The sequence below is a fragment of the Astatotilapia calliptera genome, chromosome 13 (assembly GCF_900246225.1).
Source record: "Astatotilapia calliptera chromosome 13, fAstCal1.2, whole genome shotgun sequence".
NCBI lineage: Eukaryota > Metazoa > Chordata > Actinopteri > Cichliformes > Cichlidae > Astatotilapia > Astatotilapia calliptera.
Window position 1 is genome coordinate 24,855,824 of NC_039314.1, and position 27,844 is coordinate 24,883,667.

Here is a 27,844-nt window from a genome sequence, read left to right on the forward strand (position 1 = left end):
GAGTTCTTGGCTTTTTTACATTAAGAGCAGTAGATGGAAATGTGAAAGAATAAAAAAAAAGAAGTTTTGAGTTTGGTTTTTGCAGCAATCAGTTTTGATGAGACGCCTGGCAGATGGCACTACAATATTAGAGTTTAAAGTCAACTGCATTGATTATTTTCCTAATTAATTATATTCAATTTAAAATTCTGTGACTGTTAAAATTTGTTCACTGTTTGTAGCGGTCTTAATTCCTATTGATTTGGCAGTTGTGTCCCCCCCCCCCCCCCACACACACACACACACACACACATCCTAACTCCAGGTGATACAAAAACACCGTGCAGAAAAATAAAATGAAAACGCATTGTCGTATCGTCCATGACAAGCTGTTTTTGTAGTTGATCTTAGACCTGTGTGCATACTACATCACTGTAACATCAAGGCCTTTGAGCTATTGTGTTTTGTTGTGTTGCAGACAATTATAAGCCTAGTTCAGGGTTTTTGTTTGCAGCCTTACCTGTCTGAGGCTCCACAGAAAAATAGGGTTGTCCTTGCAGTATGCTGTACACCAGTCTGGCACTGTTGCCGTAGGTGGGGTCATCAGCATCTGTAGCTGTCACCTGCAACACTGACGTACCTACAGGACAGAAACACAGACATGACAAAAAAGTCAGGAGGAGATAGCTCTACCTTAGTGATTTGGTTCAGGAATGGTTTGACAAACAAGCTTGTCACAAAAATGTGCGCCGATTCACCTGCCTGCACCAGCCGGATGGGAAAGGGAATGAAAAACACTCTCCTGTCTCTCAGACACTGCGGCTGAAGGGGCTCCTGTGGGGCTGGTCTCCACTATTATTTCTCTACATTTCATCATTGTCTGGTGGAAACATCCAGTCTCCAATTTTGGTGATTTTCATGTTTTAAATAAAACAGCATTTCCTCCGTGCTCTGACAGAGTTCAGCAACCCCATGGATTTATGCAAACCTTTCAAAATTCTTTGGATAATCTGAAAAATGCATGGTTGTTGAGCCCGAAACATGACAGTTTATCTTAGTCCCCCACAAAAAAAATGGACATTTCACAGATATGTTTTCACCCAAAGCATCTGCATCCAGTAAATCCCTGTTAACTCAGCTGACACAGATATGCTGAGCAAATAGACCAAGTAAATTAAATTTGCAGAAGTGTGAAATACATTCTATTAACTTTGCGTTATTTAAGTTTTGCTTTTCCGATGTGACTCAGAAAGGTGTTTCTTTTCGCTAGACCTGTTGCTACTTGCTAAAGAAACGTAGTAATAAAAGTGCTTCAGACCTGTATCATTACCAGCTCTGATAAAATAAATATAAATAAAAACAGGCAAATAACATGTTGGTTTTTTTTCGCCACCCAAGTCCAAATTTTCTTACCTTGTGACTATAAAGTTATATTATTTTAAACTTTTTTTTTACACTATTAAATCAGAGCTGAGTCTAACTTTTACTTTTGTTGGTTTTAGTTTTATTTCATTTTTACATATTTTTCTCTTTTTGTCCTTCTTCGATGGAGTGTAGCCTGGGAGATTAGTCAAGCAACTGGAGCTGCACTGCACGTACACCCAATACACCACACTTGTCACAAACCAAGCACAACTTCCCAATTTGGTGCTGTATTCAAACTCGTTTCATCTTTCCCTCTGGCATTTCAGTGCCAATACTTTCCTTCATTACCCCCTGCTGTTTCAACCCCTCCACCACCCCAGCATCCACCTGTAGGCCCCGGGGGGGATGTTCAATCATCCCTCTCCAATTTCTATGTTCTATTTGTGGGTAGTGATAAACTCAGAGCCTAGGCATCAAACTCCAACCGTAATCTGCTCCTGTGATAAATCAGTAATTTCTTTCATGAGCTTCAATATCCATGATGAATCTGATTACAACCTCCTTTATTTTGCATGAAGTAACCACGAGGGCCCACACAAGGACTCAAATATGTTTAAGAGCTTTGTATTATTTCTAGTCTTGAAAGGGAAAAAAAACCCCTCAAAACCAACTAAAGCTCAAACTCACACAGTTCATCTTGAGCCCAGAGGACAGAAGTAAAAGCTTTTGGTTAGCAAGGTCAATCGAGAAAAAGTGAAAGTTGCAAAAGGTTACATAGGTGAAATGTTTTTTGTTTCATTTGTTTTTCCCCATAACCAAGCAACCCCAGTAAATGTAGAAACTGTTTCTTTCAGGGACTAAAAGCTCAAAATGGCTGTTACTAAGTTCTTGCAACAGCATGAATTTGGCTGGAATAATGGGTGCTTCACATCAATCACGTGTTATTGAATTGTTCATTTGGCTTCTTTACAGCCTTTTTTCCACTACATCTTCTATTTTAATATTTACCTTTCCAGCTGCAGCCATGTGAGCACCACCATTGTGCTCCATGCAAAATTAACCAGGTTCTGCATAACAGAAAACTGCAATGAAATTTTATTCAGCATGGCTTTGAATGTGGTTATAAGTACACCGTGATAAATTACCAAGAATGATAATTTGAAAGAAATTGGCTTTTCTATCCATTCTAAGTCTGATATCGATGAGGCTACATAGACCTAGTTAGTCAAATTACAGCTTTTATTTCTGTTCCACTTCTGTGGTTGTGGCTCATGGCAACTGGTGATCTCTCTTTGCCAGACTTCTGCATTCAGGTTTCAGATTATGTAGCGGATGGGTGAAAAATAGCCTAAACAGAACTCTTTCAGTTTTCTTTCTTTGGAAGTCCAGTCCATTCAGGGAGGGGATTTCTTATGCTTCCACTGTTTCAGGCTTTACCGCTGCCAGTGTGGTTCATTTCAGGTCAGTATCTAGAGGCTGAACACTCCAATACCACACAATTTTTGGAAAGAAAATCTTCCAAGATCAGAAGTTCTAAATAGGGAGACTCTTAAGGGGGTGGTAGAAACTCTTGCCTGTGCCAATATGGTACTAAATAATTCCACAATTCTGCTTGTAGTTTAGCCCAACTTTTAAGAAAAAAAGAGGATTTTTCAGGAGGTGACCTGATATGCACTTCTCTGTCACATTTCCTGCATTCACATTCAGTGATTAATATAGAAATGGTGTTGTTTAGCAGAAAAATAATATGCAGACAAATTTTCAGTTCAACTACCAAAACTACTGCTAAATTAAAACTAAACTTTAGTTTAGTAAGAGGACTTTTGCCTCTTCTGAGAAAATACCTGTTAAAAGGCAAGGTTGACATTTTTGACATAGGATTTGAAACCATTGCTCTGGTAATCAATGTCAAAACCAGGATTACATTTGTTTAATATTTATGCATTAAGGTTGTTATTAATTAATTAATTAGCTATTCTCAGACAAGAACATATTTCTGGAGCCCAGTTCTCATTCAAATCAAATCAAATCAAATTCAAATTTTATTTGTCACGTACACAGTCATACACAGTACGATATGTAGTGAAATGCTTGGACAACTGCTCGTGACCTGAAGAAAACAAAAAAGGAAACGGCTATGAATAAGATAGGAAATAAATATGAAAAATTAAAAAGGGTAAATTTAACTAGGAAGGAATAAAATATAAATTAAGGTTAAAAATGAAATAACTGTACAACACAAATTAGAATGAAGGGTAAATTTAACTGGGAAAGAATAAGATAAAATTCAACATTCATTCATTCAATTCATTCAACATTAATAAATGAAAACAATGACAGTGAAATTCTATATTATATTTATTTATCACTTTGTATTTAATTTATGTCAAAATTCATTTGTGGTTGTTTTTGTGGGGTTTGTTTGTTTTTGTTTTTTATAGTGAAGACTATGAACAGTAGTTTGGGTCATCTCTGATTTTGTTTAAATGTGCTATATTAGCACAAGGAAGAAGACGTGACTTGAAATAGGGACAATGCCTTTTAAAAGGCTTACAGATAAACCAATAAAATATTGAAAAAGTCATATTTTTAGAGAAAGTCTCCAGTCTGGGGACTTTGTATAGATAGCCAGGCTTCATAGATTTACAATGATATGGAGAAAAAAGACCTCCAAACCTGCTAAAGAACCGGTAAAGTAAAAGGTAGCCAATTGGGACTAATTGTGTTTCTTTATGTTTATCCATTATCTTTCTTTGTCACCATCCCTCACTCCTTGATGACGGTACAAATATTTTCCCAATATTGCGTGAATACGATTTAAAGTCCCCCAAATTGTATGTTTACCAGCTGTACCAAACTTTTCTGAAGCTTTTCTGTGTCTAATATAACTTTCTTCTTACCAGCTGTAGATTTCTTAGACTTTTAAGCATTCTTTAATGTATCCCTTCCTTGTTTTCTTTGACTTTGTCTCAATACAAAACCTTGCTTCCCCCACATTTCTCTTAATGTTTCTTTTGCTACTTACCAACATTGGACATCTCAGGCACCCTGGCATAGTACGGCCCATGTGGAAACTCAGGAGGGTTATCGTTGATGTCCTGAACTTTCACTATGAACTCTGATGGCGGCTCCAGAGGCTTATTAGTGTCTCTTGCCACAGCCTGGGCTGTTAACGTGTATTGGGCCTGCTCCTCACGGTCCAGAGTTTTTGTGGCGTGGATGTTGCCTGTCTTGTCATCAATGACAAAGATTGTTCCTGCACCTTCACCGGACAGGATGTACTTGATATTTCCATCGCCTGAGTCAACATCTGAGTGGAGCTGAAAAAATGGAGACAAAACTGAAATTAGCTTGAATTACATGCACATATTTCAATATATGTGAAACTTGAAGAGAAAGAGAGAGAGACTAGCAGTTCCACATAAAGGCAGAAAGTCTGGTCAAAAGGCAAATTTGGAAGACACAGACTAGCTTGGCTGCCTGGCAGATGCCAGATGAGGTTGCAATTTCCCAAGTCTACAAACTAAAGTGAGCGAGTGACTGGGATAGACAGGCTGGAAATGCTGCATGTTAGATGGGCACACACTAATAAATTACTGACTTAAAATATTATTATAAAAATGAAGAATGTTCAACATTCAATTAAACTCTTGTTCTTCCTTTATAGCTCCTAGACTTTGAAATATGGTGCTCTGTAAACATAATTTGTTGTTTGTTATGAGAGCCGCTGCTCAGTTTGAGCGATGGTGTTGTTCTGGAGGAGTACCACCAATCATCTTCACCCTTGAATGAGAACATGACCTCTTTCATTTTTCTGTCTTTATCCCACTCTCTCTTTGATAAATGCTAAAACCACATTTAAATCCTGCTGTCAGCTTGCACACCATGACTGCCACTGGAGGGCAACGTGGCTTTTAATTAAACAGTTATTCAGAGGCTAATTTTGTTTGAAGAAGGATTCTCTTTTTAAATTGCACTGTTATACTCACCCTGCCCACCAGCACTGGGTCAGGTCCAGTGTACTCCTCAATGACAAAGAACTGATTCCAGACCCATCCTCGTTTGGACCTGTGGAGTACTTGGCCTTCCTTTCCAACCTTTTGTTTGTGTCTGTGTAGCGACAAGTGACCTACAAATACAAAAACACCAATATACATATATTTATATATATATAAACCACACCTATATTTATCCAGTTATAACCAAAACCTTTTAGTTAATTTAATTATAGTCCACAACATGTTTATTATGAATTGTAATTTCATGGTTAAACGTTAAATAGACGGCCACCTTCTGTATGTTATGTTGAATGAATTATCACCACAACAGCTGTTATGTTATATTTTGGATATTTTTTTTTGGTTTTTTTTGTTGATTTTCCAGTATTTTTTAGTAAGCTTAAAAGTGTGTGAGAGGGAGTAAGCAGAGTGGCCTGTTTTAGAAGTGTGGATCATTGGTTCAAATCCCAGCTGAAAAATGTGGGTGGACTGTATGAAGAACACATGCTTTAATGGGTCGATTTTTATGTGGAATCTTTGCAAGTCACTTAACCTCTTTTTGTTGTAGTGAAACTCCACAGTGGCTAGAAGGAGCAGTCTGTGGTTGCAGTGAGCAGTAGCAATGTTTGAACATGTGGAAGAATTACCATTAATATTTAAATATTAAAGGGAAAATAATGAAGAAAAAAAGATTGTTTTTGAACATAATTGCATGTTGGCAGTGTGTCTAGAGAGGGGAAAAATAAAGAATGTGTCCAAAAGAACTTTTAATTTTTTTCAGGCTCTTGTGAGTTTCCTTGGAGTCTTCAGCTGTTGTCTGCAATGCTCAGCATACATCTGCACACACTTCCAGCACCTGAGATGGTGATATATAACCAAAACAATAGCATAATACTCTTAAGGATGTTTTGGTTAGTGTGGATAATCAGACCGTTAGCTTTATGGTTGTGCTCAAGGCCAGGGCCTTCTGATTATTGTAAAGTTGAGTCAGAATTGCAAGTTTTTAGATAATGAAACTCAGCTGACTTTATAGGCCTTACATTTTTATTCTCTTCTAACTTTCTCTGCTTACCTTTACTCATATTTAATACAGCTGAATTCAAATAAACCTGATCCTATTTGCATATTTTTCAGATTCTGTTGACAGATAACAGAGCAAGTATGAAATAGTGACTGAAATGCACCCCATTATACCTAAGCTATTTCCAAGCTGCTGTTCTGCACTGTTAGAATGCTGATTTTATAACAACCTTGTCATTTGACAGATTCACCAGGCACATCAGTTTAAGACAACTACTGTGTGCTGTGATTTAGGAGGAACTTACATGTAAAATAAGTTACTCAGATTGAATGTTAGAAGCGTCAGAACGTCTTTTTTTTTTCTTTTTTTTTTCTTCTCAGACACTCTTTCATGTCTACATCAGCTGACATGCGGTCCTGCCTTGTTGTGGAAGGGACAGCAGTGCTAAATTTGCATTTAAAGCTACAGACTGTACCTAATTGGTTTGTATTCTGAGCTAGAACACAAAATGTTTTGGGGGTAATGTGTTATATATTAGGTTGATGAAATGGGTTTAATATGATATTTAATAATACATTAACTACAAGGCATAACTTGATAGATCACATATCTATGAATCTGAGGATCATCTCGGTGGATGACCCGGTTATACAAAATATTTAGGAAGATGCTCAGTGCAAACTTTAAATGTAGTGAGTTCTCAAATCCCTCATGTGATTATAACAGTTACATTTATAAAAAGGAATTGTTTCTGTATCAGTTGCTGTACCAAGACTGCCAAGACTTTGCAATGCTGCATGAAGAAATTCACAAAAGGTAAAAATCTGACAGATCTAATTGATCATTTTAAAATATGAAACTAACACAACCTCTGAAAAGATGAGCAAAATGTTGTTTTTCGGATGTTCACAGTTATGAATTTATGCTGCAAGATTACGTTGAAGTATTGCTTTGTCATACCTGGATGTCTGTGTCTGTGTCCCCTTTGATCCAAGGAAGCATTTCCTTTCCGAGTTCCTAATGCAACGCTACAAAGTGCAGAAACTCCCAGCAACACCAGGAAGATCCTCAGTAGCCCGAGGCCCTGCCGCTTCATCATCAGCATTGCCATCTTGACAAACCTTTGAAACTGTGCACTTTGCTCCGCCCCCTACTTTCTGATTCCTCTCAGTGGAGCTCTGCTCCCACTGAGGTGGTATCTTGCTTTTTTTAACCAAAATGTTGTTGATGAGCTTCCTAGTTCATTAGCTGAAATGGGGCCTGTTGTAGATACTCATCACCAGCTTGCCACGTCACTGCCTTTCTTCGTTTAGCTTTTCTGCCTTCTTTTTCTCCTCTCACAGTTTGTGTTGTCTTATTCTTCTTGCCAAACAGCCTGAAAGAGAGCGAAAGGAAAGCAGGTTTGGTCAGTGACACAAAAATAGTCAAAACAAACAAGCAAACAAAATATTTGCAGGCAAATATGGTTTGATGGTTTATTAAAATTCATGATTCCCAAACGGATACATTTCACTCAGACTAAATGCTCAGGTAAAACCTGATCACTATTTACAGCTCTTTTGGATACACTGACAGCATCATGCCATTTAATAGATCAAATCTATTAAAAAGCACACAGGTGATGACTCAACAATGCCAGTAGGAGTGATACATTTTTTGATTTGTCCATCTGTAGTGGTGAGCTGTAAAGTAAACTGCTTGGTCATTACAAGAAAAGACTCGATGAATGTCAGCAGAAAGCAATGACTGTAGTTTTAAAAAGAAATCTGTGGATATGAGAATGTTGCAAAGTAGATTTAATAAGAGCAATGAAAAAATGTATTCAATCTTCACCTAGAGAGAGACTAGAGAGGACTGGATCTGCAGTGAAGCATCATAGGTTTTGCTCTGCTGCATTTCTTAATATCTGATTTAACCATAATATATGAAAACATAGTTTGTCTATCACTTTATTACACCAGCAAACCAAAAGTTGAACTAATATGTGATGGATTCAACTCAACTCCATTCATTATATATAGCCCTACAACACACAGGTAGATTTTATCTGCAAAGATAAGTGAAAGTGTTTGTTAAAAAAAGAACCGAACCACTCTACTTTTACTTGTGCTACTATGCCATTACAAGAAAAGCTGGAGCCACTAGAATGCAAAAGGCAAATGTCATTTTAAGCAACCAATTAGCACAGACGATAAATACAGAAGCTTTTTATCTGTTGTCTTCAGTTTGGTTTATGATGTTCTGTTCATGACAGAAGAGAGATGGCAGTCTTTGAAGGTAAAACATTGAGAGAAAAAAAAAGGTCAAACAAAAGACAACAAAGTTTACTCAAGTGCAAATGTGCAAACAAGTGTGTCTAATTATTCTTCACTTAAGAAAATAATATCACTAAACTGAACCACACTAAAACCGCTTTTTCCCCAGCCAGTGGTTATATATTGATGCGCCATTTGCACCAACATGAGTAAGTCACCTGGCACACTTGAGAGGTGATTTGTGTTTTAATTGCACATCGTCCGTGCAGCGATGCACGTAGGCCTACTACTGTACCAGTGCAGTACCAGTACCAGTTAGAGTGACTGAACTAGAGGTGCTAGTAATCTTTTAATTCTAACTGTAAATTCCGTACTGTGCTTCTTATTTTTCTTGGCATGGACCAATTGAGCAAAATTTGTATATGCACATGTGAATGTGTTTGTGTGTGGGTGTTTAATATTCAATAGATCAGTAGATGAGAAAATTCCCCCAGGGCTCATTGGCTCATGCTGACCACATGACCAGCCAACCAGGAAGTGTTGACAGTTAATCCCATACCGGCTCATCATCTGGCTAATTATCCTCGAGTCCTCTGATTGATGCACATATCTGTGTGTGGGTGTGTATGCATGTGTGTTTGTGCCTGTCTTTCATTCATTTGTAAAAGCCTCGGAGCTGTTTTTTCTTTCACAGCTTGCCTTGAAAAATGGTGCCTTGATAAAAACATATCTGCGACTAAACCTGTGAAAATAAGGAATAATTTTTCGGAAAATTCTTTAAGCTGAAAAATTGCCTGATAATTGCCTGAAAAAAATTCTTAATTGTACAGTTATAGTAATAAATAGCTGTAAAATCGAAATAAATAATGGTTGTTGACATCTTGTATCTAATAGAGAATAAGTTAAAACTTTAAAAACAGCAAAACAACAACAAAAACCCCGTAAATAATGAACTCTCGTTTGCACTTGTTGTGCGACAAGCTGACACCTGCTATGCAGAATCTATTAACAGGACCTCAAACTGTCATTGATGTGTCAAATTAAGTGTCAGCTTTATTTAACAAGTAAAAATAAATCAAGTCCAAAATAAATTGCTTTCCCCAGTATCCCGGTTCCCTGCTACAAGTCCGCTGTTATTTTTCTGAATAACTGTCAGATGCGTGTCAGGTCAAACACAAGAAAAAAATAACAGACTAGATTGATAGCAGCAGACAGAGTGACAGCTCAGGAATGATCAGTGTGTAAGCCAGCATGATATTGTGTGGTTTGCTTGGTGACAAATAAGTGACCCCACTGTCAAATTCAAACAAAGCACCTTTAAAAATACAGATTTTTTGCAACTTTTCTCTCTGTTTATTTGGTTTTTATTTATATAGTGAGTTCAGATGAGTTTGTTGGAGCACCCCTTCAAATTAACTGAAAAATCATATTGATATCTTGCAAAGCTGTGGAGCTTCATGAAGTAGGTTCTTACCTTACTAAAACTTTCTCTCCATCTATTCAGATGCGTTGAGATCTGATTGTTACTCTCCTTCTTAGACATTAGCTAGTGGTAGAAGGAAACAATATATTTGACAAATTCCAGTCTGCACTGAAACAGCATTATTAAATTACGAATGGCACTGGTCTCATATTGCTGTCATCATACTTCATACATACACTTAGAAATTCATATAAACCCATGTATGTATGTCCTCCTCTGCACCCCTTGTATGTGGAGTCCCCCAGGGATCTATCCTCGGACCAGTTCTGTTCTCACTATACAAGTTATCCCTGAGCCACCTGCTTGATAGTTTCAAAGGCATATTATTGCTATGCTAATGATACACGGCTGTAATTTTCAGTTGAGCCTAATAACCTCAACAGCCTTCCCTACCTTAATGAATGTGCTCTCTGCCATTACTAACTGGACATCTTTAATTGCCCTTCATTTTAATTCTGGCAAAACTGAAGCTCTTCCTTTGACCCAGACAATTTCTAAGGAGGTCAGTCAGTACTTTTACCCCCTCACGTGCATTGGAAGTCATCGGCTAAGACCCTATGTCTCTTCGCCGATATTTGAAATTTGAACCTGAAATTTAAAAACTCATCAAGTATTGTTTCTTTCTTTTAAGAAACTTTGCAACTTTGGTTATTTTAATGTATTTTTCAGTCATCCCTTGACCATTTTCAGTTAGTCCAGAATGGACAGACTGCTAACAAAAATTTGCCAGTGTACACATATTACACCTCTTCCTGGTGTGCTTTAATGGCTTTCTGTAATAAAAGCCATTTTAAAGTTGTATTCATAACATATAAAGCCCTATGTGGATAGGCCTGGGATACGAATCAGGGCTACTGAAACCTTATAACAGCAGTTGACCTCCCAGAAGAGCTCATCAAGGTCTTTTAATTGTTCCATGATCTTATTTTAAAACCAGAAGTTCTTCCGTGTTTGAGGTTGCAGCACCTAAACTTTGGAACAACCTCTTAGACTTGTAGGTCGGCTAAATGTGTGGTTTGCTTTAAATGACAGCTGAAAACGTTTTATTTTAAATGCGTGCTTTTGTTGAAATGTGAAGCACTTTGTTCTTGAAAAGAAGTGCTTTATAAATAAAGTTATAATTAGTAGTAGTAGTATTTAACCAATGAAGCCCAGCTATCAGGGACAGACAGCATAGGGAAAATCAGCTCAGTGTTAGAGAAGCTGAAGCAGTTGGATGGATGAGCTGGTACTGAAAATATGTTACATGGTTATAAGGCCACACATTGGTAGAAACAGTACAAAACAGACAAGAAATGCATCAGAAAAGAACACGCTCCTTGCTTACTTGTTCAGGATTTTAAATCCACATTGTTTGCAGGAAAGTCTGGACACAGAAATCCTCTGAACAGTGTTTACAAAAGCTGCTCCATATGCTAACCACCTTCATCATGAAGTTAACAGATGTGAAACAATCCTGTAGAGTTGCACTCAAAAGTGTACCAAACTGTTACTCTCACACATTTTCCTGAAAACAAAATTCTCTCACTATTGATTTTTAGTCATTTTTTTATTGGGAATAATTTTTTCTGTTTAAAATAATACTATTTCTTAAAATAAAACCCAAACCGTTCTTGAAGATTAAGAGCGCCAGTCTATTTAAAATTAGATCAACTTCACAATTTATTGAATTTATATAATACTACATGGCCGTACCTTCTATGACTCATATTCGTTTGCTGTTTTCTTAAGTTTTCCGATATCTCAAATGGCTGACGGTGCGAGACACAGAGAGAAAGCGAGAGAAGCAGAAAACGCAGCGCTGAAACAGACAGTGATAATGACTCCCCAGGGCAAGCATGCCTTTTGGCCAGACCGTTTCCTATGTCTAGAATACATGACTCAAGAGTCACGTTAGAATAGTGAACAGCATACTTGAGTTTGTGTGTGTTTGTATATGTGTGTGTGAACGCATATGCACTGTTCCCTTGGGGTTAGTAGAGATGCTGTTAATCCATGAGTCAAGTGTTTGAGTAGGCTACTGTGATTCATTGGCTAACACGAGAGTGTAGCTCCACACACTGTGTGTGTGTATGTGTGCGTGTTTGTGTGAGTGTGTTGAATGTGTCACACAGAGGTCAGAGCATAGGGTTAAAATAAATCAATGTGACATGTCCTCACTCAACAGGGGGGATATTTGCCTGTTTAAGAGTCTGAATATGTCTCTAAAGATGTTTGTATTTATATCTAATGGTGTGCTGTGAATGTGCATCTGTGTATATGACTGTCTGTGATTATGCAATCTTATTAATCTGGGCTGTTATGACTGAAAACCCCAAAGTGTGTTTACTATTTCTTTTCTTATAGTGACTAAAGTGAGCGCCGAGACAAACAGAATAAGTTCAGCGGTCTGCTTAGATTTTGCTCTTCTGATATTGACTTTTTGAAATTTGACTTGGTTCATTAATATTTATATTTCTTTACTTTTAACCAGAACTCATTATAATATGGAACACACTGTGTGACGATTAGGAGTCAAATTCTTTAAGACTGAGATTTTGGGTCTTTTGTAGAAGTAGATGTTGAATAAAAAGTGTTTTTTTCCTCTCGCTCTCTATTTCCATGCACACAGGTTGTTTCTCATGCTGTGTCTCTTTAGTCAGAGTAGCTGTACTGGCTGCCCTACTGGAATCACAGCTAGTACCTCCAGAACTGAAGCGAGGCACAAAAGAGATTTCCACCAAGTAAAGAGCTGAAAGGCAACAATTACTCCACAGTAATAAATGTAATGCAGTACTTTAAGCAGTCGATGCTGAAATCTTTAGTAACTAAGTAAATAAATAAATGAAAGTTCATTACTTTATCGAGTCATTGGAAAGCTTTACTCCTTTGTTGGACATTGATAAGTAAAAATGGAAACATAAACTGGGACAAATACACAATTTCATTAAACATTTCCCCAAAACAAACTTCTCAGCCGCTGTAATTAATCATTGTATTGCTGTGTTAGACACAGGAGACTTGTCTTTGTAATGTCACCATTAAATAAAACCCGAGTATGTACTTATTTTTCTCTCTGTCACTGCCTCTTCCTTTCTCCTCACACTCTGTCATTGTTTCTCTGCACTGTGCTTCCAATGCCTTCCCTCCTTTGTAAGCCAAACGTCGACAGCAGCCAAAAGAACATTGGAAAACGTCTGTGAAGTATAGGGGAGGGGAAAAAATAGTCTTGACCCCACTTTTTTTCTCCTCGGTCTTCTCAAACTTTCCCTCACTGCTTTTCTCTCTAAGGGTCAGTGACAATAAAGGTGATTCATTCGTGTATGAAGGTGTATATACACCTCTCTCTAGCGTAGTGCACGGTTTGTGATTGTGCATGTAGCTGACAGTGTGGGTCTTTTCTCGCCTTTTCCTCCGTGTCTCCACGTATTGCCTGTGCTGGGTAGGTGTAGGCAAACAATGGTCTCACTGTTCCTCGTGTGAAAAACGTGAACAAAAGGAATAAGACATACACGAGGAATGAAGGAGAAGGAATGAGATAGGTTTATATGTGCTGTATTTTTTCCCCTTTGCGGCAGCTTCCCTTTTCACATTGGGCAAAGCCTTTCAGCGTGGTTTTGTAAATCAAAAGCCGTCTGAATCATCGAAGAAAGAAAAAAGAGAAGACGCACAGTCAGGCATTTTTTAATTATTATCTTTGCATGTAAAGACAATGGATGTTGACTGTGACAAACTCTGTTGGCACGATGTTTGAAGTTTTAGCACATTTTAGCTGCAATGACTTGTGCAACTTCTATGTAATCCAGATGCAGACACGCATTTGTAAAGTCGCTGTTTTGGACTGACCTCGGTCAACAGCGGCCATCCCCGAGCTATGACACCAAAGGATTATGTCTGAATTAGCTAAGTAGCCGGCATGAAACAGAAGTGGATGCAGAATGTGCTGCTTGCACCCACATCACAGCCCGAAGGCGACATTTGTCCCTTTTGTGTTCTCACAGATACTGTGTCATTGTTAGTTCTTGCCATGTTGGTGTCATTCGCCATGGTGTTTAGCCTCCTGACAGAAAACAAGGTGCCGTCACAGCAGAAAACTGTGTCACCTCATTGCTTTAAACTAAGTCAAAGCAACATCTCTTAATTGTTTTAGATTTGAATCATTTTAGGTTCACACAGTTTTTGCCCCGCTTGATTGGATAGTTAACTGTGACATCTGTGTTATAGATATGACAAACAATGCAACTTCACCCCCATGTGTCATCATTGCACCATGTAAATTAACATTTAAGGTCTTGCCTGAGGAGGTCCACTCAAGGACACCACAAAAATACAACAGTTGACTGTTGCCAAAACCAAACTATAACCACTGGACCCCTCTGTAACCCTGCACGCTATTCGAGCCAGATGTGATACATTTTTTTCCACATATATGCTGGGATGTGAAAGGGGGTCAAGGGAGGTTTAAAAAGAGATTTTCTCTTACTGTAAAAATCCACTCCTACTCTCCCATACAAATCAATCCCTTCACTGTGCTGTGGCAGACATAAAGCTTTGGACTGTAAAGTTTTTTTTTCCTCCTTCTTCCTTTTTTTGTTGTAAACTCTGGCTCCTTGAAGTGACATATTCAACAAGGAGAGATTTGATAAGACAAAGTATAGATGAGATGAAACGGGACAGAGCAGGAGGAAGGAGGGTGATGGAGAGAGAAAAACAGCTAACAGAAATAAACAGGGTTTGTGTTTGAGTCCAACCGTCGTTTGAATTTTACACAAACTTTTGAGATGCTGCAAATATTTAACCCTGTTATTATTATTTCTCCCCAAAATGTGCAATACATTACTTAGACTACAAAGTGTGATTATATGGAAACTGCAGATTACTGAGTGAGAGCCAAAGAAGTGAGTGCACAGAAAGCTAAAAGGTACAAAGACAGAGAGTCAGTGTATTAAAGTTCACTTTGGGGATCTTATTTCGGTTACCGGGTCTTTGTGGTCTGTTAAAAGCTTAAAAACAGAGCGGTGCTGAAAACAGACACCCAGCGTTTAGCTCACACCACGAAACCTGAGGCTTAATTGCCTTTCAATTAGAGGAACTAATAGGTGTGCATGTGTGTGTCTGTGTGTGGTGAGGCAATTACAAAGAAAGCTCCAAAGCTTTCTCAGCATTCACGAAAATAGGTATTAATGAGAGGCTAACAACTCTCTCTCTCTCTCACACACACACACAAAGGACGCAGTCTTCGCTTTGAGTGTGTGTCTGTGCATGTGTATGTGTAGGCTGCTGATTTCTATTAAGCCATTAGTGAGATTCAAGTGCTAATTACCACCCACAAGAACCCACGTTTGCCATTTTCACACATGTGCACACGCACGCACACTTGCTTTATGTACAGATCTTTAAAATCTTTAATCAACCACATTTCAACATCATTAATATCAAATTACTTGGAAAAGAATGAAGTAATGACTGTCCCGGCCCTATGAGATCCACAACGTGGATTTCTAAATTATATGCATTAGCTAATTGAATCATTATGTAATGGCGTTATGGTGCAGTTTATGTGATGCTTTCTTAACGCTTCTGCTTCATGAGACATTTGGCTTTAACAGAAAAGTCTTGGAAGAGAATGAAAGACATCAATCAAAGAGCAATAACGATTTGGATTTGATCTTGTGTGGCTTTTAACGAGCGAGTGGCACACAACACAAAGACCGAGCGTAAGACGCATGGAATGCTGCACAGACCACAATCCCTGACGCTGATAATTCCACAGTTAGAGGTGCGTGACGCAGCAGAAAAACAAGCATCAATGCACCGCTAGTAGATTTGGTAAGGATAAACATTAGTCTCAACCAAATCCTGTCACCTGGTATCCATCTCTCTGAAGCTAATGTGCTTCTTGTCATGGAGCTTTGATAGGTTTTTGATGGAGAGAACAGTCTGCAGAGGTTCAATTTCCACAGTGAAGCAGATCTGTTTCCTCTTGGAAGACAAAAACATCTTCCGCAAGGACACTGATGCCATCGTTGGGAAAGAGCTGAGTCACTGTGAATGAATATGGGCTCATTTTGCTTTGAAGGAATTAAACAGTGTGGCTCTTGGGGAGCAGCTTGTAAGAAAAGGTCAATGATCTGAGGAAAAGATTAGTAATATGCATTTTTCTTGTTCTTGTTTGCTCTGGTATTGCTCCAGGAAGCAAGAAGTTAGAATATACAATCACTTCTTTGTACCAGAGTGATTAAAAAAGCCTTGTAAACTTTCCACTTCTGCCATTTCTTGTTCTTGTCAGCTGTGCTTTGACTTGATCTTTATTTTTTGTGAACTCTTCCCACGATCCTTGTGTCTGCGTAGCCAGAAAGCCATGCAAACGACACCAGAGCAGGACCATAAATTCAGCCACAGGCAGAGAGAAACCTGTTACCAATCTTCATCATCATTTGAAGATACAGCAGCCAAAGTGTCCAATCATTGCTTTATGGCTCCCAATAACACTTCTGCACCGGATGTCAGTAACAGGTTTATAGGGGTACAGCTGAGTCATATCTTAGTTTAGACCAATTATAGAGAAACATATTTTCGATGTGCAGACTTCTGAACGGTAGGTTGTTGTTGTTTCATCCTGTCTGTTTCAGTTTAGTTTTAAAGCTGTAGAGAGCTCGTAATACTCGTAATATAGAAAGATATGGATCCACTTACTTTGTTGGCATTCTCTGTGTTTTGACAGTTAGCAGTAGCACACTTATGTTCATTTAATGAATAAAATTAACTGAACTTAGAGGAATACATTGGAAGCTACAACAAAGTCATGGTAGCATGTGTTAATTTCAAGAATGAAATGAACAAAGCTGAAAATGAAGAAGAAAAACAATGTGCTGACAGCTCTGACATTTATATATTTTTTTTGATTTTTGCATTCAGCTAGCTAGCATCTAATTAAGTCTGATTCACATCCACAGCTAATTTATTCTGTCAAAAGAATTTTAGTTCATAAAGATAACACTCTGTTTACATGAAAACATTTTTGTTTTGATTAGCATCCTCATTTACTCCTTATCGTGTTAATTTGAAAATGATTATAAATCATGTGCAATCACAACATGTTTTCTGTGATGAGCGGAAGGTTGCGTTTTACATCGCTTCAACGTCATGTTCTGTGCATTTAAACATACTGTTCTCTGCTGCTTTAAATCACTTGATTCATCCCTATCACGACAGCTGCCTTGTAGTTTCATAACCTGTGTTCATCAAGAGATAAACTGATTGCAACATACAACGAGAATTTCTCTCGCAAAGAGCTGATTGTGGTACCAATACAATTCTATTTTTTTTTATTTAGTTAGAAACATTCTTGTACATTAAATACTGAATCCATAGTTTTTGGGCACAGTGTAACAACAGCTGCTGCTGCTGCTGTCGACATCTTGCTTTTATAAAACAAGACAACAAATTTATAGAAGAAAAAATCATAACGGCAAAATAAACAAAGGCGATAATGGGGTGAATGTTTCAGCAGGGTGCATCACTCTGTTGTTCCTGATTTGGCCTTTAATTTCATAAGGAAATCCTTCAGGGTGAAAAGAAGTTAATGACTCAACCAATCAACTCTCTCTGCTCTTCCAAATGAGCAACCAGAATAGACAGTAAAACAACGGGCGAGCTGATGAGATGCAGTTAAGCTCGAGGCAAGACAATGCAGTTCCAATTAGCCTGCTGACCACCGTTTATTGGCTATTGGTTTGCATGGGAATGCCCTCTTCAGGCTTAAACTTTGTGTCCGAGTCCCTTTATTTCTGACATTGGGACTGTCTGTAAATACCTTGCAGTGACAACTGTGTTCCAATTGTCTTGGTAATCATTTAAACATAAATCCTTATGAATGTGGTTGAGAAATTAATCTTTAATTAAACAACAATCAAATTCTTCCTCTCTATCTCGCCCTGTCCTTCTTTCACTCTGCTATTGTTTCTTATTGTTTTTCTTTCTATATTTTCCTCTGCTTCGGCTCGCTACATCTGTCCCTTTTATTCCTTTCCTGTTTCAGTTTTCTGCCACAGTCCAGTAGGATCCATTGTGGCAAAATATAGCTTTGCAATACAGCTCCAGAATGACACTGTAATTACTGCAGTAGACTTAAAAATGTACTCAGCCACAAAACATGAGCAGAGCCTCACAGGTTTGCTTCATTTTCATTTTTGTTTATCCAGTTTTTTCTTTTATCTCTCACTCGGAAAAATGGCTCCTCAGATGCAGCCAGATATTTCTCTCACGCGGCTATCAAACAGCCCCATTATTGTTTGCTATGTACACGCTCGCATATGGTTTAAGGGATTGAAGTACTTCAAAAACAAGTCATTGAGGACATCTGTAGAGGTTTAGAGTTCACAGTCAGACACAATCTACATCACATGAGATTCATGACACTGTCACTGTATCCTTTAATCAGAGAGCTAGGCAAAGATAAGACAGATGAGTGTGATGGCGGGGTGGGGGTGGGGTCATGTCAAGACTAACACAGAAAGAAAAAGGGACTAGTCAAGAAAATATTCTACTCATTGTAAGAATAGAAATACAAAATTACACAGCTGCTGGGTTAGAAATGGAAAAGGGAGTAAACTTTGAGGAATGCATTAAAAAAAAGCAAGAAAAACTGAAACTTTGTGCCTCTCGCTCTATCTGACTCGGTTTCTTTGTGTGTGTGTGGTTTCTTTTCTCCCCCCCACTAAATGAGGAGGAGAAAGAGAGACAGGGCAGGAAACGGTGGCGTCTGGAATCGATTTGAGGCTAAAGGAAAAATAAAATACTTTGGATTCTTAAAGGCTTGAGGAGCAGGGACAGATGACCGCAAAGAAATGAAGAAAGGTAGGAGAGAGAGAAGAGGCCACATAACCACAAGTTTAAAAAGAAACCCAACATAAAATAAGGGGATACAAAGCTAGCATAAAGGATTTAGACCACTGCAAAAGATCTCTGAGCTCACCATAAGTATAGTGGAAGAAAAACTTGTGTTGTGTTTTTAAAGCACAACAACACAAAGAGTTATACAAGACATTTGGAGAACTGTGATTTACACTCGTGTCTCCCAAAAAGTTGATTCTGTTCAGTGAAAGAAACATTTGTCACTCTTCCAAGTGACTTCTTCAACAAATCTCCAACTTTGACAAGTTGGTGGTAGTGATAGAGTGCGATCGAGTCAAAAAGAATGGGTATGTCCTAGGTTCTGTCACAGACTCCCGCAGCCGAGAAAGAAACATTAAAGGGTAAAATTGCTTCTGATATTAAGGAAACAGTAGAGGAAATATTTTATATGCACACACACATGTTTAGGACACGGTATATAACTTGTGTGAAGGGAGTGAGGGTGAAGGTTGAATGGGAGAGACTGCGAGTAACCTGAGACATTGCTGCAGTGCCTTGAGATTCACTTTAAAACCCATTTCACACTACAGCTGTAAAACTGTTTATTTTCTATCCAATTTCAACAGCAGTGTGTAAGCATCCAGCTCTTTACTGTGACAGCTTCTGTGATCCACACACATGCTGAGGTTTGTTTTGTGACAGGAGGATACAAACCGAGCTGAACAGGTGACAATGCAAAATGGAAAATAATAAACAATAATGATGAAATTTAAGGTAATCTTAAAGATAACTGTGCGCACGTCTTTGCAATAACTACTCTGCAATATTACTTTGAGTAGCTATAATGCATCATTTCATAGTTTCTGTATATTTCTTTTGAATTTTTCAGTAAGCAATCGTCAGTAAAGCTTGATCAATTTATCATCCAAAATTAGCTATTTGATGACCTCTTTAGATTGGTATTTATAACGGGTAATAAATCAAATTAAAAAATAAATAAAAGAAGAAGACAGGAGAAACACCATTCAACCATGCAGTGAGTTTATTTCGTCGACTAGAGGGCAGTCTTTGATGTTGATACATGCTTGGAATGACACAAACACAGCCATTGGCTGATCCGAGCAGAGCTGGTCAGATCATAACTAAGTAAATAAATTAATGCACATAATAATTTTAGGGAAAAACGTTTATGTTTTGTATGTTGAAAGAAACAAATACTGGTATCGGGCTTAAAAATATTTCACAAGTAAGGACAATCTGTTTTTTTGTAGTTTGGATAATCATTTATCATGAATAACACAATCAATGAGTTCGACTGGTAAAACTTTATCATTTTTTGAATGTGTGTTTTTAGTGGTACTGCATTATAACTCAACCTTAATTTTATATGTATACAGCTGAAGCTGTGAATCGGTACACTGCAGAGGACTACCGAAGCCGCCATTAACAGATCAGCAGGAAGCTAATTTATCTTATTAACAATGCTCGTTAAAGCGACCACAGCAATGAGTGCTGTTGTGTGTTATTGGCCCCGTGCAACAGTTACACAGCTGCCAAACAGTCGCAAATGGAGAACAAAGAGGCAGGTGAAAAGAACTAATACCGGCTTCAAGTCCACGAGAATCAAGTAGCATTATGAGGAAACAAATAATGCATAATGGTAAGAGAGAGAAATGAAAAGATCAAGTGAAATTGCCAAGCAGTAGGGAGGAAAAAAAAAAGAGGAAGAAAGAGAGCAACTGAGAGGGATTTGTGTCCAGCTAGGTTAGCCATGTGTGCTAGTGCTTTGGCAAGCTCAACGAGTGTTCCAGCATGATGAATAGAGACTAAAGATATTAGAATATGAGACAGAAAGAGAGAGATATCAAAGGGAGCCTGAGAGGATAGAAGGTGGAAATCCTCTTTTTTTCCATTCTTCCCCAAAGAGAAATGAGAGAGTTAATCCTCGGGGGCTTACATTTGTTTTTTTTTTTTCCCTCTCTATCTCTCTGTATTTCTGTATCTCTGCCTCCTGACATTTTCTTTGCTCCCTCCTGATTTTCACTTTGCCTCAATCTCATTCTCTGCTTGTAGTTCTCAGCTCTGTCTCTGTTAACAGTCATCCATATTTGCATCTCTTCTTCCAGTCTTCCATATTCTTCTGTTGTTGAATTCCTCATTTCCCTGGATCCCTGTCTTTCTCTCTCTCATCCTTCTCTCTTCCCCTCCATCTCTCCGATTCCGTCCGGGATTTATGGGTTTATGATGCACGGTTTTGCACACATTTATCTGCTCATTCTTTCTGTTTCTTCTCACTCTTTTTTTTTTCTTTTCTTTCTTTTTTTTTCTTTTTTTGCTCAGTTGTGTTTTGAGATGTGTGTTGATGCTTATAGGATATTTACATTCGATCTCTGCATGGTGTGCAGTGAAATGTAGTGACAGAACAAGAGAAAGAAACCGAGCAATGAAATGCAGAGCTGAACAGCTCAATGAAGAGCTGTGCAAGTTGAAACAGTTGTAACAGAGCAGTGAATACAAATTCAGGACACAATAAAACAGATAAATGCCAAAGCGGAGTAGAATGGAATTAAAATGAAAAGCCATCTAAGGTCTGTATTTAAGGGATCAGGAAAAATCTATTTATCTGTCATTTAAAATCTAAATCATAAAACTATGCCTCTGTCCGTCTGCCCATCCCATTTGAGCCACACGTAATGGGCGAACTATGTTTTAAAAGCAATAAAAAAAACAAAAAAACACGACATTTGGGTCATAAGGTATTGTTTTTTTTCGCTCGTTCTCGCGACAATCCAGTGCAGGTGGCTTTGTGATGGAAGGCTTGGTTGATCAAGCCGAGCCTGTAATCTCATATTGAAGGATAACTCCATTTCTTGCATCCTTTGAGCACCTAAAAGCAATTTCCCTCTCTTCCGAAATGCCATTTTCTCCTGATATTAGATCCCTTAAGCTTCAAAATTAAACATTGTTACCTGATGCAGTGTTCCCAAATCTTTGATGATTGCATCGTCACCTGTGTCACTATTTTATAAGCAATCATCAGTTGTCTGATTTTTCTCACAAAATCACACTGCAACAAAGAGGAACAGCCCACTGCTCCTCAGTAAGAATTAGTAGGCACGCATTATTTGACCAACAAAGCTCTTTCTGTTTTTGTGTCTCAGCAAGCTCTCACACAGCCTTTATTATTTCACAAGATTATAGACAAGCAGGATTCATATTTTAAGGAACATTTATAGCTGAAAATGCTTAGTGGCTGAAACTGCAGAAATCACATAACAAGTCTGCTGTGTCACTGGGAAAAAAATGTCATAAATTGAAATGAGCAATTATGCCATTTGCTGAATAAATCAATTCACACACTCGTTTCATCATTTGTCACTTAGAGTGTCATCTAAAGGGGATAAAAAGCCCTCTCACTCTGTTCTAAAGCTGAGAAAGTCTGTCTCCAGGACTTCTGATACATCTTCATCAAGCTTGTTTTCAGCAGTTAAGCTGATGGTGTTATTCAGAACACTCACCAACAGTTTCCATAAAACTCAAACCAAGCAAATCCTCTACCATTACTCAACTCAAACCTTCAGTATTTTGCTATTTTAGTGTGCAATATGGAGCAGCTTGGATAAGGATATTTGATTTTGAACTTTTAGTTCTTAGTACCAGTCAAAAGTAGATTTCAGGTGTTTACTCACTACTTACTCACATCTCAAACTGTCACTGTTGCAGCTCAGTAGATCTCGGGAATAATTTATTTGCACGCTAGCTGTTTGTGTTTTTCTGCAGGCTGGAATAGGGGTGTGCCTTTAAACTCTTCAGGTTTAGTATTTTATTGATGTGTGATTTTCTATATCTGGTTCTCAATCAGTCAGACAGCTGGATAATCAATACTGGTAGAGGACATTAAAACTCTGCGTGTGTGTGTTTGTGTAAATCCGTGGAAAGAAATCTCCTTGTCCCGAATTCCTGCTTCTTATCTGTCCTCCCAGACCCCCATCAGTGTCACATTTTAAAGATATATGAGCCTGATAGTTAATGAGTTTTAACAGCATTTTGCAGCTCTACTTTACACTCCCGGGAATGGCTTATCAGTACTGGGTTACACCTACCGCTGACTCTATGCTCACTGTGTTAACATTTATATTTTTCTCTGTTAAGAGCACAGTTTGTCTAACTTGTATGGCTTCTTTTAAAAGCAATATGTTAAGACTTTCCTTCAATCACACATTTGAGCTCTTTTGAGGAAAAAGGGAAATAATACATAATAATAATTGAATTAATCAGATGTCAGATGTGCAGCTTCTGGTTGTTTTTGGGTGGTAGATCCTTGTATTTGTTGGGTGACATAATTCTCTTTGAATGATCATGAGCTCATGGCTTTTAAGATCATCCAGATCAAATGTCTATTATACCCAAATGCACAACTCGTATAGCAAAAATGCTGAGAAGTGCAATCATGAGCCCACTGGTGCACTTTGTGTATTGTAAACAGCAAATCAGATCATTACTTGATCAGAAAACATTATCAATACATTGCGATGTAGATGTTTTGCAAAATTACGCTATTGTTTTGAAGGAATTCCCACTTCAATATTTCATTTTGGGATTGTTACACTGTCACTGGACCTCATCTGCAATGATGCTGTTGTAAGCATTATAGTTTGTTAGTTTCTGCTTGAAAAATATGCATTTGAGTCAAAGAATGCGCTTCGTGTAAACAAAGCCAAAGTATACATCAACAGCTTAGACTCTCATGAGAAATCCCAACTAATACTTGAAACTACAACGTGTCTCATTGAACCTAAAACAGTTGTGCTGACGATTGTGCAGCAGAAGTTTGCAGCTCTGCTGCCTGACAAGATTAATTCTCCCAAGCCTCAAGCCTTTGGATGAGGCAAAGCTCTGTGGCTGCACTGGCGGTAAGCTGAAATAGAGTGTAATTTAGAAACTATCTCCCCGTATCATAAAAAAGCAAAACGAGTGAAGAGGGAAAATGAATGCTAGTCCTAATGTCCTGCTTTCTCTCTGTGTGAAACTGGTATGGAATGAGAAAAAAAAAAAGCAACTGAAAAAAATAGCCCAGGGCAGCCACATGCGTGGACATATAGCCATATAAAAACAGAATAAATTAGTTTTTTTCTTTTAGAAGGAATAGGCTAAGAGAGAGAGAGAGCGAGCGAGTAAAAGAGACCTGCGTGTGGCCTGAGAATCTTTCAGATACACGTTTTAGTGCAATTTCAGGTTTTTTTTATTTTATAATGCTGAGGCACACATTGTGAGAACCCTGTCAATAAATTGTCATAGTGACAGAAGAGGTCATCTGGATATGTGTCTTCTATTATAGAAAGTGTGCTCAGATGCTGATTTAGAGGTCAAAAGGTTAAACATCCAATCAGCGCACAGCATAGCTAAAACCTTTTGAAACCAAGGCTCATAATGAGTTACGAGCATAATCAATAGTTGTGACTGGAGACACCGTTCATTGGAAGCCACAAAGCAAATTTAAGCAGATTGAGATGAAGGAAAAAATTTATGTCCAGTTTTAAAACCCATACAGACCCTGTGGTCCAGTAATAACAGAACAATTGGTTTATCAAATTTAACTTTTGAAATTTATCGTTTTCCTTAAAAAAAACCCCAAATAGGCCTTTTTTACCCTGAATATGTAAATGTTTTTAAGCCATCAGGCTTCTCAAATTGCTTGCCCTTCATCATCCATGGCATCTCAGTTCTTTTAGGCTTCATCAAATAATTCAAGCATTTGTTTTTATTGTTTTTGGGTCCTTCTGCATATTTCTCTTTTTCCCGTCTGCAGCCTGCAATTGAATGATTTGACTGTGCCATTCTGGAATCGGCTTGTCAGCCTGCTAGCCACAGATAAGCACATTCACGATCGATTAGATCTGCCTTTAATCTATTCAACTTTTTCCAGGCAAATAGAAAAATGCTTAGTATGGAAGATGTGAGGTGTGCGATACAGTGACTTTCAGAACATGTGCCCAAAGGGCAAATGCATTGTAAGCTACATTTTCAGGCATGAGATCACATTAAATATGAATTTTTACAAGTTCTCCTTAACAAGCTGCTGAAGGCAAATACAAGCTAAACATTTTTGAATAATTTTCTACTAATCATGAAGGATGGGGATCATTACTGAGAGAGATGGAGGCAAAACTGCAAAATGTCTAAATGAAAGAAAGAAAAGAAGATGGGAAGGGTGGAAAATTAATGGAAGAGCGCCAGTTAAATGTAATGCTAAACAGGCTAGTGGGGCTGATGTCTTAATGGCACTCTACAGGCCTTTTGTTTTAACACACAAACACACAGACGTACACAATAGAGAAATAAATGTCAGGACGCACCTTTAGCTCATCACTGTGTTGAATACAAAGGCTTTGTTTCCCGTTAAGTGACAGAGATCTGCCAAAGAAGAGAGAGAGAAAATTTACATTATTAAGATGTAAGACCCGCCATTTACCGGAGAGAAAGGAGCTGAAAGACATTACATATTATATTGCCATGATGTAATTAGATATGTTTTCATTAGCTGTGCTGCATATTTCATCACATTGTGCATCAACGTATAGCTCAGGAGAAAGAAAAAGAGGATGCACATCAGAATACTGATGAGAAAAAAGGCAGAGAAGAAATACAGAAGTAAGAAGTTGAACTTGTACATTTAAAATGTGCCTTTTGATGAAGCATAACCCAAAATAGTCGTTATTAATTTAAGCGCTCCACAAACAAACTTCTCCTAATCTTTACATGCTGAGAGTTTATTGCTGTTGCCCTTAATATATCCTGAAATATACTGCAACTTGTGGCTACACATGGATGGAACGAGTAAGCGTAAATTAAACATGCAATTCAGTTGCTGACTTAGCCACTTCTGTTCTAAACCATTGCCTGTATGTACAGTGCACCAGCCTGCAGCTGGTTTATGCATTAGGGTTAGTATTCCTAAAACTTTGACCATAAAGTGTGATGTATGAGCACAGAGCAGACACACTGCACTTGCCTAACATTACAAACGAGTAACCAAGATCACTCAGTTCAGGTTTTACAGTTGTGTTCGTGAATTATTGCAGTTTATATGCCAAGGGGGAAAAAGGGGGGGGGGAACCCCCCGAAAAATGGTTGGACAGCCCAATCTCACTTTAAGGTCATCAAATACTGTAAAAAAAACAAAAACAACAGAAACCCCCACCCCCCAAAAAACCCTCCAAAACAAAACATGGAAGCTTGTGAGGTGTCCTTTGCTTTTGTGCCATTAAACATCCCCTGCGGCAAATGGTGAGCCTGGTCCCATTCCCAGTTTGTTACATATGGGTTTTTGTTCAAGACCTGTGACATTTAAATGCACTGCTTTCAGGTAATTTTTCCAGCTACATGGATCATTTTGTAAAGACGGTTCATTTAAACCAGACCACAGCAAGTGAAAACAACAACAAACACAATGCAAAGCACTAAGCTTCTAAATGTGACAAACTAGTGATTTATGCCACTGCCAACTGTCCTGCCCTTTTATGCAGAATTTGTTGCTCTTTCAAACAACACTGTTAGCTCCCTGCATTCAGTATTGCTGGATCCAAAGCACCGACACCGAATCTTTGTGACTCTCGCAGCTTCTTACACGGCAGCAATATTTGACACCCTGGGATGAAAACACATTGAGATAGGGGCATGTCTTTGTTACTGTATAACCAGAATAGAGGTCTCCAAGCCCATGGGCTGGACAAAACAAAAATTGCTATGATGCACTAACTGAAAAAAAACCCCAAACTAGTAATGACTTTATTATATATGTACTTATAAGTCTTAGTTGTTTAGCCATAAGCTCGTTTAGCCTGGCTGTTGCTCAGTCTTGTTGCTACAGGCAACTAAGCCCCTTTATTATGGGCCTGTTTCTCTAACAGTTTCCCTCCTCAGAATATTAACCGATAAGTGTTTGACATATTGATTACTATAATGCCGCTATAATGATGTGAAAACATCATCATTGTAGCTTCCATCCATTTGTGCATCAGTCCTCTTCCACGTATCCAATTCATGTTCATAGTTGGGCGTGACCCTATCCCAGCTGTCACTGGACAGGAGGTGGGGCACACCCTGGACAGCTTGGCAATTAATCTATATAGCTAACACAGAGAAACAGACAACAATTCACGCTCACATTCACGCCTAATTTAAAATCACCAATTGATCTAACATGCATGGCATGCAAAATCCCCACACAGGCTGAGAGAGAACCCACGAGCCTCAGCCGGCCAGTGGATTCAAACCCAGAACCTTCTTGCTGTAAAGCAACAGTTCTAACAACCCGCTACTGTTCCGCCCCCGCTTTTTTCTATCCTTTATTTCTTTTATGTTATGTTTTAATGCAGACACACTCCAATGGAAGCATCAGGGGCAACTTCTGCCCAAGGATACTTTGACATGCAGACAAGAGGAGCTCAGGATGAAAACAACCTCCTAATCAATAGATGACCTGCTCTACCTGCTGAGCCACAGCTGCTCTAATATTTGTATGACAAACAAAAAGTCATGACGTGAGTGTAGGGCAGCAAGTCACAATATGCGATGTCTCTTTGAGTTTTGGGCCAAAAGGTAGCAAGGTTGAAGATCAGAACTGGTAATGAATGGTTTTAAGGAAATGCCTTTATGCATCCATTGCATTCCCACATCACCCGAAATGTTATCCGAGCAGGGAATTGAATGGGAGGTGCTCTTGCCTCTGTCAGTAACCAGCACTGAGAAGCCCTTGAGCAAACTACTTAACCCTGGTCGGTCCCAGTGGAGCTGCTCCGGGCCTGTGCTGGTGCTGAGTGGCTGTACAGTGCAATTCCCCAGCATGAGTGTGAAGCAGAGTGTTGCTGAAAATGAAAATTAGTGATTTCTGCAAGCCTTCATGGGT

General features: G+C 38.5%; 1 protein-coding gene across 1 annotated transcript in view; it reads right to left on the bottom strand.

Annotated features, from left to right (window-relative positions):
• Positions 1 to 27,844, bottom strand: part of cdh11 (cadherin 11, type 2, OB-cadherin (osteoblast)) — an 88,659-nt gene that overhangs the window by 24,557 nt on the left and 36,258 nt on the right. Inside the window, exons 2-6 of the mRNA XM_026191194.1 lie at positions 25,293 to 25,350; positions 7,324 to 7,738; positions 5,334 to 5,473; positions 4,370 to 4,664; positions 500 to 619 (exon numbers count right to left, since the gene is read on the bottom strand). Of these exons, the coding sequence (XP_026046979.1) occupies positions 500 to 619; positions 4,370 to 4,664; positions 5,334 to 5,473; positions 7,324 to 7,474 (706 nt within the window). The 5' untranslated portion in view covers positions 7,475 to 7,738; positions 25,293 to 25,350. The remainder of the gene's footprint in view (positions 1 to 499; positions 620 to 4,369; positions 4,665 to 5,333; positions 5,474 to 7,323; positions 7,739 to 25,292; positions 25,351 to 27,844) is intronic.